Raw genomic sequence first — 13,500 nt, 5'->3', positions numbered from 1 at the left:
AAAAATTAAAAGTTTAATTATCACTATCCAAATGAACAAATAACACAACCTTCTGTTCAACTTCTAAGTTTTAAATGCTACATTTAAAAAATGTAACATTTAATAAAATTGTTATCCATTTCTAAACACTGATAAAAAGTCAATTAGAACAAGAAATTTTAATTACATGACATATTCCTTGCTTTCTGATACTACTGTTGTCACTTAAATATCATTAAGAATATTATACATGATTATATAAAGAATATTTTCCACTTTTTGACACCTCTTCTATGTGAGCTACAAATCATAAAATGTAGTAAGGCAACGACTTATTAGTAGTTAGACATTTGTTGAAAGTAGACAGTCTATTTCATTTGAAATTTAATAATATGATTAATATCATTTCTAAATTATATTGACGTAATTGTGTGACATTTTTATAAAATGTATATTAGCTAAAAATGAGCACTATTATTTATTTGTAGTTTCAAACATTCTGTGATCAAAGTAAAATCTTATAGATCATCAAATTATTATAAAAATTTTTCGAACTACTTTCAACTTGATCTTATTTTTTATAAAAAAACAAAAAATGAAAAAATTGACTTAATTGTATGTGTGTGTATGTATGTATTATATATATATATATATAATTGTATATATATATAGATATTTACATAGTAAAAATATAGATTAACATAATCCTTGGACAGATGATTTTTCATATGATCAAAAATCTCAAAGTCAAATAATTTGAAATAATCAAATTGTTTTGTCTTATATTACACTGATAAATAAAGATTTGCAATAAGTAAATGTTACATTAACTATACACTTCAAAAATGGAAATTCGCATCCGCGGATAATTTCAATTTTTAGTACGCTTATTATTTAAAATAATCAATTATAAATAAATGCCATATATAGATCTCAAATCCAATATCATACCTTTCATCCAACATTGTACAATCACGGAAATGATAAATACATTAAAATTATCAGACAACCAGTTAGTAGACATTATAGAATACAGAAAAATCTAATAATATTAGTATAATATAATGAATGATCCAGTACTGCTTTTTTCAGGGAAACATTATAGGTATCAAAATAAAAGCTATCAATTACTGATTGCACAAGCCATTTTGTAATCATATTAAAAAAAAAAGATCTTTACGCAACATACTACATTCGCTTATTTTTACTACAAAGGTATATTTTTAAGTAAAAACTAGCAATCCATTAAAATTATATCTCCTTTCTATAATAAATAGGAATCTTCTTGCGATTGATTTTTTCAACATTAGAAGATTCTTGACAAGTCCGTTTGAAAAATCTTTGAAGAAATCTAAACACATCTTTGTATTCCCCGCGATATAGAAAATACAGTTTCATTCTGTTTACTCTTACAAAACTTTTATTATTTTTATAGCAAAATTGTGGACACAAGTGCAGGGTACGCAGCTGGTGCGGGTAAAGTGATCGGTAAACTCGGAAAGATAGGGGTAACATCACTTCGCATCATGGATAATCTAAGATCAGTTGTCCATAGCATATCTCCGAGTCCATTCTTTGGCATTGCGTATTGCTTCGCTTTCGTTTACTTTCCAGAGTTCAGCTACGTCATTTGCCAAAGGATCATCTGGATTTGGTGCACTTAAAAGTGCTTGTATTGATAATAAAACTGTTCTGATTTGAAGAGCAGGACTCCACTTATCTTTAAGAATATCCAAACAAATCCTGCCCAATCTATATAACAAATATAAATATTTTCTGTGTATATATATACATATATATTAAATATAAATTTCAAAGGAATTAAAAATTTATTTGTTTTTTTTATATTGAAAATACTTGATGAGTTACATAAATTAATGTACTTAAAAACTAATATGGATTACTCGCGTTGCTAGAAAAAATTTAAAAAATTATTAAAAATTACATCTTTATAATTACCTGTCTATATTTGGATGATAAATTTTTGTAATGAATCTAACTTTAGGAGCAGACATTGGATAGTCTTCTGGTAGGAACAACTCAAGTTTAAAAAGTCCACCTTCAAATGGCGAATCTTCAGGTCCAGTTACAATTACATGAAAATACCTAGCATTTGTATCATCTGGCACAGCACTGATACCAGGAACTGGCTCTTGCATTAGTCTCTGTGTTTCTTTGATAATTCTTCTTGGTAGCGCAGCCATGTTTGATCAAACTCCTCTAGAAGAAAATATCTATGCATCTTTTAACTTGCTTTCTAAATAATAAATATACATAAACTAAAAAAAACATACGATTTATTATATTAAACAAATTTACTACAAATATATATTTATTTAAATAACAATACATAAGTATTTCATGCGTTTTAAAAGTAACGCTATATATTTATTGCTTAAATTTATAAATTGCACTAACACAGGTGCATTGTAGTAAATAAATAATATAAACTAATAGTATTACCTTTAATATTCTTTACTTAATAAAATATATACATTATATTAATATTTTCACACATAATTTATACAGACACGAATAAAATATAGCACATTGCAATGACAATTAGAGACTACATAAAATTATAGACTATATAAAATTATACTACAAATATAAAAGTATAAAAATAAATAAATGTATTAACATTTTTAATGAAATTCATCGCAAACTATAAAGTATCTACATACAGGTACATCACAGTAGAGCTTGTAAATGACTAACAAAAGAAAATTTAGGTTATCAAAGAATGTTTTCTTTTATTTCTACAAACATAATATACATGACAAACAGAAATTAAATCTCGAACATCCAAATCGTAAAAATCTCTCATAATTGTAATAATTCAAATGGATTTATTGCTAAATGACAGTCTTTCACCGTGCGTGTAATTTTGCCGAAACCGTTAATCCTTAATGTATCATATACAATACTAAACAAACAATCGAACATAAATATTTCTTATATGTGTTATTGACAACAAAAGTACTAAATTAAATTGTTCAGAAAACGAACAACAACGTAATAATTGAATTCTTGCCGAATTATTTCTGCCAACCTCCAAAGCTGTGGCAAGGCTACTGCATATGCGTAAACAAAGAATTCGTACATCGAGTCACGTACCGCGTAAAACTAAACTGTACATGGTGTTTCACATGGGTGAGAATGTTTGAAATACGAGTGTAGTCTTCGTATAACAGTAAAATACGTACGATAATCTGAAAATATCCCCGCGTCACCCCGCAAAGTGTGGCAGATTGTCCGCCTCTCTGGTAGCCTTTTCTTCTAGAAACCTCGAAATCGATTTTTAATTCTATTTTTGCAGCACTTATGCGTTTCGTAACAATCGGCTTTGCAGCCGACTTCAAAAATCTGCCTGGGATCTATGGTGCAATCTCAAAAAGATACTTCGACGAAGTGTTAATTAAATTTCCACACGCAAATGTGCGTTCAGCCCTCACAACCGCTTCTCGCGATTCATCTTATCACGCGTTGATGGCGCTGTACACCGATTCACTGCGTAAACCAATTTAACGTCTCCAATGCTTTCTCCCCATCATACGAACGATATGATAATTTTTAAATTTAATTAGTTCATATACGTGTCTACGGGTGGAATACACTGGTCAGACTTTGTTCTCGCTACAGTTTTCGCTTCCACATGTGTTAGGTAACCAATGAGCTTCTAGAGTACTTTGAAAACGAAAGTTATTATTAGTTATTATGTTTTGTCGTTGCTCGTAAAATATTAGTTAATAAATTCTATTCTTTTTATATATTACGCGTTTTATTAATTCAATATATTGTAAATTAATCGTACAAATATGTATACGTGTATATAATACATCTACATGATCTTAATTTTAAAATATCTTGGACAAAATTTTCATGTTTTATGTAATACATATATATGTTCTTGTATGTAAAAGAAATATAAGAAAAATTACATATATGTACATATGTAGTTATGAATATGATTTGAAAGTTATTAAAAAATTAAATTTTGACGTGTGAATATATATTTATTTAGCTAAATTCTCAAAATGTACAATTTAAAAAATGAAAAATAATTAATTAAAATTATTAACACAAGGCAACATTATATATATTTAATAAAATTATTCAAATCAGTATGGATATAACTTAATATTACGAATACAATTTTTAATGCAGCAATATCAGTGCAACCAACAAACTGCCGCGAAACTTAGAAGACATTTGTCATAAAATGTCTTGTATTACTGTTGAAATGTCAGTTCGACGTTCTCGTTATTTGAAAACAATTTGTAGTCAGCCGTTCTTTAATATTTTGCAATTATAATTACATTAAAAGTAAGTTGTGAATTAAAAACGTAAACATTACTTATAATTTGAAATTTTCATTAAGTTGAATATAAATAGATCGTTTAAATACGTTTGTTATTTGTATTAGAAATTATTAGGTGATTTGGTAAATATTTAATTGTTTACATGTTTGTATAAATAATGGCTATTTGTTACTTTGTAAGGTTCAAGACGTTAGTGACAGTAACATAACCTAAAACTAGTAACGAAACGTAAAGTTGTTAATATATCATAAAGCTGTTAGAATGTCATAATTATATGTATGATATGTTTTCTTAAAGTTATTATTATTCCTATTTTTTGCTTTTAATTCAATGTGAAAGATCTGTATTTGTAATATTGTTAATAAAAACAATGAAATATTAAAATTTGATTTTTAGCATTTTTTCATTGTGTTGTCTTTCAATTTTGATATTTTAAACCTGGTTTATTTGTATCTCTATAATCTAAGAAATAATATTCAATTGTGACTGTTTTTTTATAGAACTTTATTAAAGATGGCTGATGTAAGGTTACTCATACAAGAAGAAGGTCGGGCAGCTAGAAATTTGATAGCTTTTAATGTACCAGTTGGAACGAACAGTACTGAGAAGGTTACCAAAAAACCACCTAGTGTTCCAAGAATATCACAAACAAACACTACTAAGAGGTCTATGAAACCAACACCTAGAGTAAGATCAGCTTCTACTGGTCGGGATAAAAAATCTGGTAAACTTTCTGTACTTATAAATTTATTTTTAACAAAAAATTTTCATATAAATTGCATTCATTGTTATAATTGTTTTTTGGAGATTTTATATCCATAAATTTCTAATGTACTAACTTAATGTTTTTTTATTTTGTTATATTAGAATTACAGGCAAGATACTGGGCATTTTTATTTGGTAATTTGCAAAGAGCAGTAGATGGCATTTATCAGACATGTGAAGAAGATGAAAACATTTCTGAATGTAAAGAAGTGATATTAGTTTTAGAAAACTATACTAGAGATTTTCACAATTTGATTGAATGGTTTAAAGTTAAGTGGGCCTATGAAAATTCGTCACCTCCCTTAAGACGTACTCCTTTAGCTTGGGAAGTTAGAAAAACTTCTCCTTGCCGGATATGGAATTCAACAATGATTCCAAAATCCACTAGTCCCTTACAAAGAATGAGTCCTACAGAATCTGTTTGTAGAAGCCCTGTGGATCAAATTATATCAGAAAATAAATCTGTTACTACAGACAATAAAACAACTCATATAAAAGGAGAAAGTGTGCACAAATTAACAAAGGAAAATAAAAGTAATGTTTCCAAAAATAATATGACAAATGTAGGTGAAAAGTATAAAAATTCAGACAAGAGTACAAATCAATCATTGAATAAGGATAAATTAACTTCAATGAAAGTGAATAAAACTCTTGTAAAACACACAGTAGCTACAAAATCCAGTAACAGCATTATTACAGAGCAAAAATTAAATGATAGTTTATCTCGCGAAATAAAAACTAAAATGGACACTAAAAGTTCATCAAAATCAGTTAAAACTGGGATACAATATGCTACCATTAAAATAACAGATTCTAATGTAATAAATGAGAAAAATGAACAAACCGTTTGTAACGATAAAAATGTGCAATTAACTTGTACATCAGTAGAGAAAGAATTTTCTAAATCAAATAGCATAGATAATAAATTGAATTCTCAAAATAATTTTCAAATAAAACCATTGGGCCCTAAAAATGATTTAGAACTAGGAAAAAATGAAATTAATTCTAAAGTAAAAAGACAAAGTACAGGGAAAAATATTAAAACTGTTGGTATAGAAAATGTAGCTACTGAAAATAAAATAACAGAATCCAATAGCGTAATAAAAGAAAATAGTAATACTATAGTAAATAAAAACATACAGAATACTGCAAAAGTTTCAAACAAAATTAATCAAAAAATAAAAAGGCAACCAAGTGTCAGTGATAATGCAAATAAAACCACAACAAAATCTGTGTCAGATACATCACCCAGTAATTCTACTAAGGAATTAGTTACTGCAAATAAACCAGCATATTCTACAGTATCTCAAATGAAAGTTGTTAAATCAAAGCAACCAAGCTTTCCAGAAACTCCAAAATTTGTTAGAAGCAAAACCACATTAAGTGACAAAAATACATCAATTTCAAATAAAACAAGACCTGGGACGTCTGTTATAGTTAGGCAACGATTTCAGTCAACTGACAATAAGGTACCATTACTTCTTTTTATAATCTTAACTTGAAATATATACTTATAATATAAGTTTGTATTAGATTTCAGAACAAAGTTCATTAAAAAAGGATCAAAATAGAGATATAAATGGTTCAGTAGAGGTATTAACGAAACAGACGCATATAAAAACTAAAGAGGAAACCGACGGTTGGCAAACAGTTCGAAGTCGTTATAGAAGAGGCAGTACACATAATTTAAATATGTCTACAAGATTTCATAAACCAAGTACTGCAACATCGTTACCAGCTTTATCAATTGAAAGTCCCGTTGAAAAGAATAAAACAAATTGTTTGACTCCAGATGGAAACTGTAAACAGAAAAGGAAATGTATTGTAGAGAAAGAAGGGAAAAATATAAGTAATGAAGTAGAAAAAGTTAAAGGAGAATCAGCTGTAAACCTTATCATTAAGGATAAGGTAGAAGAAGTTTTTAAGAACACTGTTAATTTAAACGAAATAAATTCTACATCAATGATCGCAGCTATTTTTAAAAGTGATGCGGAATTACTTGAGAAACGTATACAACAATTTATGGCCGCTCAAGCAGAAAGAGAAAGAATAATTTTAGAAGAGGAAAGGAAAACCGAGGAAGCTGATTCGCAACGATCGCAACAGTTGTCAGATGAAGAAGCATCCTTACATAGGCAAATTTTAGAACTGGAATGCGCTGAAACTGATGTCGATACTGAAACTGATGAAACAGATGGTGAAATGATTCTTGAAATGGAAGATGAGCAAAGAACATCTCCCAATACAATGCCTGATGATGTCAGTTTAGAAGATAGGTATGTACTAAATATATTATTTTAGCTTGCTTCTTGTATGTCAAATTTAAAAGAATTATTTACAGATATGAAAACATGTTAGAGGGAATGTCTTGGGCAGAATGTGTAGATACACTTGCTCAACTACATGCATTAGTTGCCCGTCATCCTGGTAGAGCTTTAGAATTGCATCAGAAATTATCGTCTCCATCTCGAAAAAGATCGTTACCTGAGACATTACGACGATATCAAGCGAAACAAGCTTGCGCACAACACAAACGTCAAAAACTATTAATGGAAAAATCGCAAAGATTGCGAGAGTTATTGAATAAAGTAAAAGATGTTAAAAGTGCAAAGAACCAGCTAATAGAAGATAAAAGGATTAGAATGGAAATGAAGTTAAAAAAAGCAGAAGAAAATAGAACGCAACATTTGATGGAAATAGTAAGAAAAGCTCACGATGAAGATTCTAAATTAAAGGAAATTGCATTCATTAATGAGCTTGAAGCACAAAATAAGAGACACGATTTTATGGCGTTGTGTCAAGAACAAGAAGAAAGATTGCAAGTATGTTGCATACATTTACATTTTTAATAGTAAAAATTACAAGTCCTGGAATTATTTGCAACATTTATTTTCTAGGGAATTCAAGAAGAACGTCAACGCCGACAAGAAGAGAAAGCTGCTAAGGAAGCTGCGGCCGAAGAACGTAGACGAGCTTTGGAAGCAGAACGACAGTTGCGTATTCAAAAAATGAAACAAGCTCGTCGTGAACGTGAGGAAAGAGTTGGTAAGATGCAGTTGGAAAGAGAAAAAGAACGACAGGTAATTATATTCCATAAATACTAATAATCTAAAATGTTAAAAATAATATCAATATTATATTAATAAAATTTTAAGGAACTTGCAAGAGAAAAAGCTAGAGATAGAGAAGAACGCTTATCAGCGCTTCATGCAGCGCAATTAGCAAATCAAGAAGAACTACAAAAGAAAATAGCTCAAAAGCAGCAAGAATCAGCTAGAAGGCATGTTGAAAACATAGAACATATTCGACAAAGAGCAGTTGAATCTTCGATTTTAAGATCGGAAGAAGTTCCACCTACATTAAAATCTTATCCTGCTCAAAAGCAGTGTTCTTTATGTGGAACTCTGGTGAGTATCAATTCGATAAGTTCTACTGAATTCTATCTATATTTATTGTTTCAGTTAATAACTAATATGGCATATATATATTTTTTATATGTTTTATTTTAGATACCTAATGAAGTGTATCTGTTAAGCCATTTAAAAGGGAAAACGCATCTCGAAGCAGTGCGAAATACTCACGATAGTCGAGAACCATCACGAGATGAATTACAACGCTTTAATATATCTCAAATTCGCGATGTTCCAATATCGGTTATTGATAATAGTAATTCAAACGAAGTTAAAGCTGCGAAAGAGAAGCAGAAAGCTTTAAAACGTCGATGCAGAAAAATAAAACAACGTATGACTCTGCGTGGTAAAGAGTGGGAAGACAATCACAAGACAGAAGCGAATCAATCTATCGAGTCATCTAATAAAGCCAAATTTCGTCGAAATTTGAAAGAATTGGATAGATTGTACACTAGTCATTCAAAGACTGCTTGGTCGAGCGTCGCTATCGCAGCTTTGGAACGTTGTTTGGGTGAAATGACGAGAGCTTTTTCAAAATTGGTAAAAATACTTTTGCCTTAAATAAGATAATGATATTAAGAAATAATTGATCATTAACAATTGATAATTGTTACATTTTAAATATTTCAGTGTTTGTTTGATCAGATTGTATTTCGAATTTTAAATGGATTCGATATCTTAACTAATTTGTTAAATTTGGGACTACAAACACAGAATGTATCTCATAATTTACCAAACAAGTAAGTATATGTTGCTTTTTATATTATCCGAGACAGCTTTGAAAATACTATATACATATTACTATATTATACTATGTTTTCACTCTGAAAACTATTTGTAATTACTGTATTACTGTGTATATAGCATGTATATAGCATACATAAATTATATTATTTTAAATATAAAATTTTGTGTATTCTAGGAGCATTCTTTCGGTGTGTCGTGTATTTAAATTAAGTGTCAGCGAAAATGATACTAATATTGAAGCGGTTTTGTCAAGTAATAAAATTCTTGTCATCTTGGATCTTCTGCTTCAGCATTTAGAGGTATGTCGAATGTCATTGTTTTGTAACTATTATAATTGTTTTCTTCGAAAATTTTCAATATACATTTTCAATATTTATTTATCATCCATAAAACAGTTTCGAACGATATATCTTTCCAAATTTTAGTAATCCGGAACGTATAAGTTTTAAATTTAAATTGCTAAATAAACATGAATAAATATATTTTTTTTTGTTTGTTTTTATTCTCCATTTTTTATGTTGGCACTTATTTCGTGGCGGAGAGTAGACTATTCATCTCTTCATTGAGACGTGATTCTTTCACTCGTTTTACAGATCCTTTCTATTTCGATAATGTAGTAAAAAATAGTATGATTTCTAGTACAGAGGTTTTCGGTATCGAGGAATATATTCGTTTTTTAACATTTGTTTGATATCACAAAATCGTTAGAAATATATAATAACAATTTAAAGATTAATATACTTAACTTTGGAATTTTTAATATAATTTTAATATAGATAATATAATATAAAATGCAAAATAAAATTGAATATTCTAAATTTTAGTAATATAACATAAATTATCATTACATTTGTTTATAACCCAACGATATCATTTTAGAGTTGAAATTCAAAAATTGGGGAAACAAATCTCATGTTATGCTTTCGATTTGTCTATTTTAACGTTAAATAATTTTTCTGCGGTTGTATTATTAGTTATGGGACACCTTGTGAATGATCTTGTGTGAGCAACGTCGAGTAAATCGGGAGTTCACGTGGCGGCGGTACGCGAATGTAGCTTTTTTTTTGCTGTGCTCGTTTTTCGAGCTCTTTTTGAGGTTGGTGGCTTCGAGATAAACGAAGGCAAAGACCATCATACCTGTCCTGTCTGACTTGTCAAAATAAGGATTAAGAGTCTTAGGGCCTGGTTCAGCTCGCGTTCTCCGCTCCGGAGTTTCGAACACTTAACTCTCTCATTCTGATCGTTTGTGCGTTGAACGCAAATCAATAAGCTGGACATAAAAATCCATCGAAGAATTTCATTTTTTAAATATTAAAGCGTACGTATGAAATAAGATGTTCGATATGATATTGTTAGATAAGACATTCGCATTTTTATGTTTGCAATTTGATTTTAAAGACAGATTAATGAAACAGTGAGTTTTAAGAAGTGAAACTAATTAATTTGTTGTTATGATCATTTTTGTCACTAACTGTTTAGTTGTAATTATTAATTAGGGAGTAAATTATTATAGTTTGTATAATTGAAGTTCACGATATAGAGTTTATGAGAATTATAGTCTCGATCATTTATCTTGGCATGTAGGAATTAGAATTCTAAAACTTTTGACGGTTATTGATTCTTTTAGTCGGCAGAGAAAATGCTACAGTAGTATGCATAACTCTAATGGATAAGTGAAGCGTGAAAGGGGAGAACGAAGTCGAAGGCAGAGAACTGAAGTTGAAACGTGTGTTCTCACTGACGTATAGTCGAAGTTTCAATTTTCATATAATTTTGATTTTGAAGATTTTTCAAAAAATATATTTCATTAAACGAAAAAGAGAAGCATTTCACTTAAAATGTATATTTCGAATAATGTCCTCCATTCTCTACAAACATTTCTCTCTCTTCTTCTTTCGCAAAATATTTCTTTCACTATGGACGCTTTATTTTAAGTTATATTTTGCTCATTTCTCATAAATATTCGCTGAATAATCGGTTAAATAGATAGAAAATAATTGTTGATAATTGTTCGTAACGAGTAAAAGAAAGATGTCGGAAATAAATTTCTTATCAAAATTACATTTAAATATGTAATATTTATTTACATATTTTTGGTGTGATATTTATACTAGTCAAATTTAATTTTTGACAATATTTTTCTGCATATATCTTTTTAAAGCAAAAAGTAAATAGTATTTAATAAATAATTTATTAGAAAATATATTTATGAGTATAACATTTGTTTTTTGACGTGCTTCGCTAAATATCGTAAAGATTCTTTTTCTCGCCGAATTTAAAAAGCAAAAAATCTTTCGAAATAGCTCAGGCGCGTTTTGTCGGATACGCTCAGACTTATCTTTGGCTTTTGTGACTATTTCTATCTTTATTTTGGTATATATTAACATTAATTTAACGTTCGTTCGTTTAATTTTGGATGATATTACATGGATTAAAGATTATGATACAATGAAGTAATTCGAAATTTCGAGAGACAATTCTTTCAGTTTTAAACGAACGAATGAATACTGCGCGGTCACGTGATCCATAATGGTTCAGAGAACGTCATTTTAAAAATTAAAAATACTTCCATATCGTTTTCCTTTTTTTTTTTTTTTTTCAACAAAAATATTATTAATGTAATTATTATCGTGAAATGCGACGAGTAACACAAAATATAATTGAAACGTAAAAATATAATTATCCGTATGAATTTAAAAGTCGCAGATAATTGCGTTTAAACTTTCATACAAACGACACCGTCCCACACCCCACCGTTTTCAATCATTTTTTTTTAAAAACCTGCTCAAATAAATATAAATCCTGCGTTCGTATAAATGCTTACTGCAGGATTAAACAGCACGTGTACGACTCGCCACATTTTTATACTCCACAATCAGAGTATAATTTCAATTTGAACTTGGCGATTTTTACTTACAAAATCCAATCGCACGATAATTATCTGACACGAAGGATTTATGCTGATTAGGCAAAAGAGAAAATCTCTTTCGGTGTTTTAAACTACCGACCATACGTTCGAAGTTAGTCGTTTCGCTCGATGATCCGGCGTAATCGGTCCGCGAATTCATCGTCGTGATTTCAGGATCGATTTTTCACGCTTCATAGATACGGCACTGGCGCCTTCCTTCTCCTGTTCCTCCCCTTGGGAATCCCCCTCCGCAAATGCATTAGCGGCGAGAGAGCTTTTAGTGACGTCACCCACGCACATACACACGCCACACACACCCGCACACGACTTCACGTGCATACGCGCGCACGGAGAGACGGGGGAATCGGGTTATACGGGTGAAAGAAGCGCGTGTGTATCGCTGCCATGTGTAGAATGTGCGTGAGTACTTCTGTTGCCGCTTCCATCAAGCTCCGTTTTCGAGGAGCCGGCCTAATCTTTTGTCTCTCGTCCTCTCTATCGGCAGTTTTTCAGCCGACCTCCTCGCACGTACCAGAAATTCGGCTGTTCCTCATATTTTATCGCCGCGCCGAGCTTTTCCCCGGGTTAGAGACGGTTTTTAGCCGTTGCGTCCACCGCGAGGACGTTCTTACGACCACGAATTTCACTCGCCGGCGATATTTTCGAGTTTATGGTTGGAACGCGTTCCCATCCGGCGAAACAGGGATTGATATATATCGCCGGGGTTTGCTGAAAGATGTTGTTGACGCTGGATCTACGAAAACGCGTTCAAAACGTTGCTTTATTTCAATTATGTGATGAATTTCTGTTTGTTTCGAATAGCATGTAGACGTAAAAAAATTAGAAAGAAATATTCCGGAAAAGATATCATCTCGACTCTCCGCTTCAATGATAAGCAGAATTTTTATTTGCTTTGAATAGTATTCGTGCCAAAGTGGCTTTACATTGAACGAAATAGCAATATTCTTTGGCGACCGATTCGATGCCAGATCCATGATTAAGACAATCAATCTCTAGATTTAACTGGAAACTTTTTAGGGAAACGCTGTCTGTTATATTATTGAAGTCTAGAAAGAATCACCATTCTTTGGGCCATTACACAAAGAGATCGATTGTCCTGTAGGGTTCGCGAATGCTTTTCAATCTCGTCCATTGGGCAAGCAAATTTACAATTTCCCGTAAGTTGTTCGAGGTTGCTATTCCTCTCCCGTTATTTTGTCCCTTTTTTTTTTCCCACCAGTGCATTCGTCCGCTTCCTCGAAAAGCGTAAAAGCGCTGTAGATAAATTCGACGATTCGGAATTGGACCGATTGCTCGTAAAAAAAAAAAAAAAAAAAAAAAAAAAAAAAAAAAGAAAAAAAAAAAAAAA

General features: G+C 30.6%; 2 protein-coding genes across 5 annotated transcripts in view; one reads left to right on the top strand and one right to left on the bottom strand.

The window, feature by feature from the left end:
• Positions 1 to 1,376: 1,376 nt before the first annotated feature.
• Positions 1,377 to 3,554, bottom strand: LOC122532849 (ubiquitin-conjugating enzyme E2 N). Of its 2 annotated transcripts, none has more exons than XM_043661969.1 (3): positions 3,186 to 3,554; positions 1,939 to 2,213; positions 1,377 to 1,731 (listed from the first exon to the last, which is right to left on the bottom strand). In XM_043661969.1, exons 2-3 carry the CDS (start codon positions 2,181 to 2,183, stop codon positions 1,521 to 1,523), a joined length of 456 nt encoding a protein of 151 aa, XP_043517904.1. In that variant the 5' UTR covers positions 2,184 to 2,213; positions 3,186 to 3,554; the 3' UTR covers positions 1,377 to 1,520. The 2 variants fall into 2 exon arrangements, with proteins under 2 accessions (XP_043517904.1, XP_043517903.1); XM_043661968.1 differs by having other exon boundaries at positions 1,939 to 2,199; positions 3,186 to 3,540.
• Positions 3,555 to 3,619: 65 nt separating this feature from the next.
• The window catches only part of LOC122532847 (S phase cyclin A-associated protein in the endoplasmic reticulum), a 14,893-nt gene continuing 5,012 nt past the window's right edge, over positions 3,620 to 13,500 (top strand). Inside the window, exons 1-10 of one of the 3 annotated variants that reach the window (XM_043661964.1) lie at positions 3,620 to 3,643; positions 4,802 to 5,025; positions 5,169 to 6,535; positions 6,600 to 7,342; positions 7,408 to 7,888; positions 7,964 to 8,146; positions 8,222 to 8,473; positions 8,576 to 9,016; positions 9,107 to 9,216; positions 9,399 to 9,522. In XM_043661964.1, the coding sequence (XP_043517899.1) occupies positions 4,815 to 5,025; positions 5,169 to 6,535; positions 6,600 to 7,342; positions 7,408 to 7,888; positions 7,964 to 8,146; positions 8,222 to 8,473; positions 8,576 to 9,016; positions 9,107 to 9,216; positions 9,399 to 9,522 (3,912 nt within the window). In that variant the 5' untranslated portion in view covers positions 3,620 to 3,643; positions 4,802 to 4,814. Of the gene's footprint in view, positions 3,644 to 4,140; positions 4,306 to 4,359; positions 4,578 to 4,801; positions 5,026 to 5,168; positions 6,536 to 6,599; positions 7,343 to 7,407; positions 7,889 to 7,963; positions 8,147 to 8,221; positions 8,474 to 8,575; positions 9,017 to 9,106; positions 9,217 to 9,398; positions 9,523 to 13,500 lie in introns of those variants that run through there. The other 2 variants (XM_043661962.1, XM_043661963.1) reach the window with 2 other exon arrangements.

Source organism: Frieseomelitta varia, unplaced genomic scaffold (assembly GCF_011392965.1).
Source record: "Frieseomelitta varia isolate USP_RPSP 00005682 unplaced genomic scaffold, Fvar_1.2 scaffold_478, whole genome shotgun sequence".
Classification (NCBI taxonomy): domain Eukaryota; kingdom Metazoa; phylum Arthropoda; class Insecta; order Hymenoptera; family Apidae; genus Frieseomelitta; species Frieseomelitta varia.
The sequence above is the reverse complement of the archived record's forward strand: the minus strand, read 5'-3'. Positions and strand labels throughout refer to the sequence as shown.

What these genes read in the sequence shown, in the direction of transcription:
- LOC122532849 (XM_043661969.1), bottom strand. Translation starts at nt 2,183, where the DNA reads ATGGCTGCGCTACCAAGAAGAATTATCAAAGAAACACAGAGACTAATG. An exon ending in TATCATCCAAATATAGACAG is followed by an intron (nt 1,732 to 1,938) that starts GTAATTATAAAG and finishes TTTGTTATATAG; the next exon opens with ATTGGGCAGGATTTGTTTGG.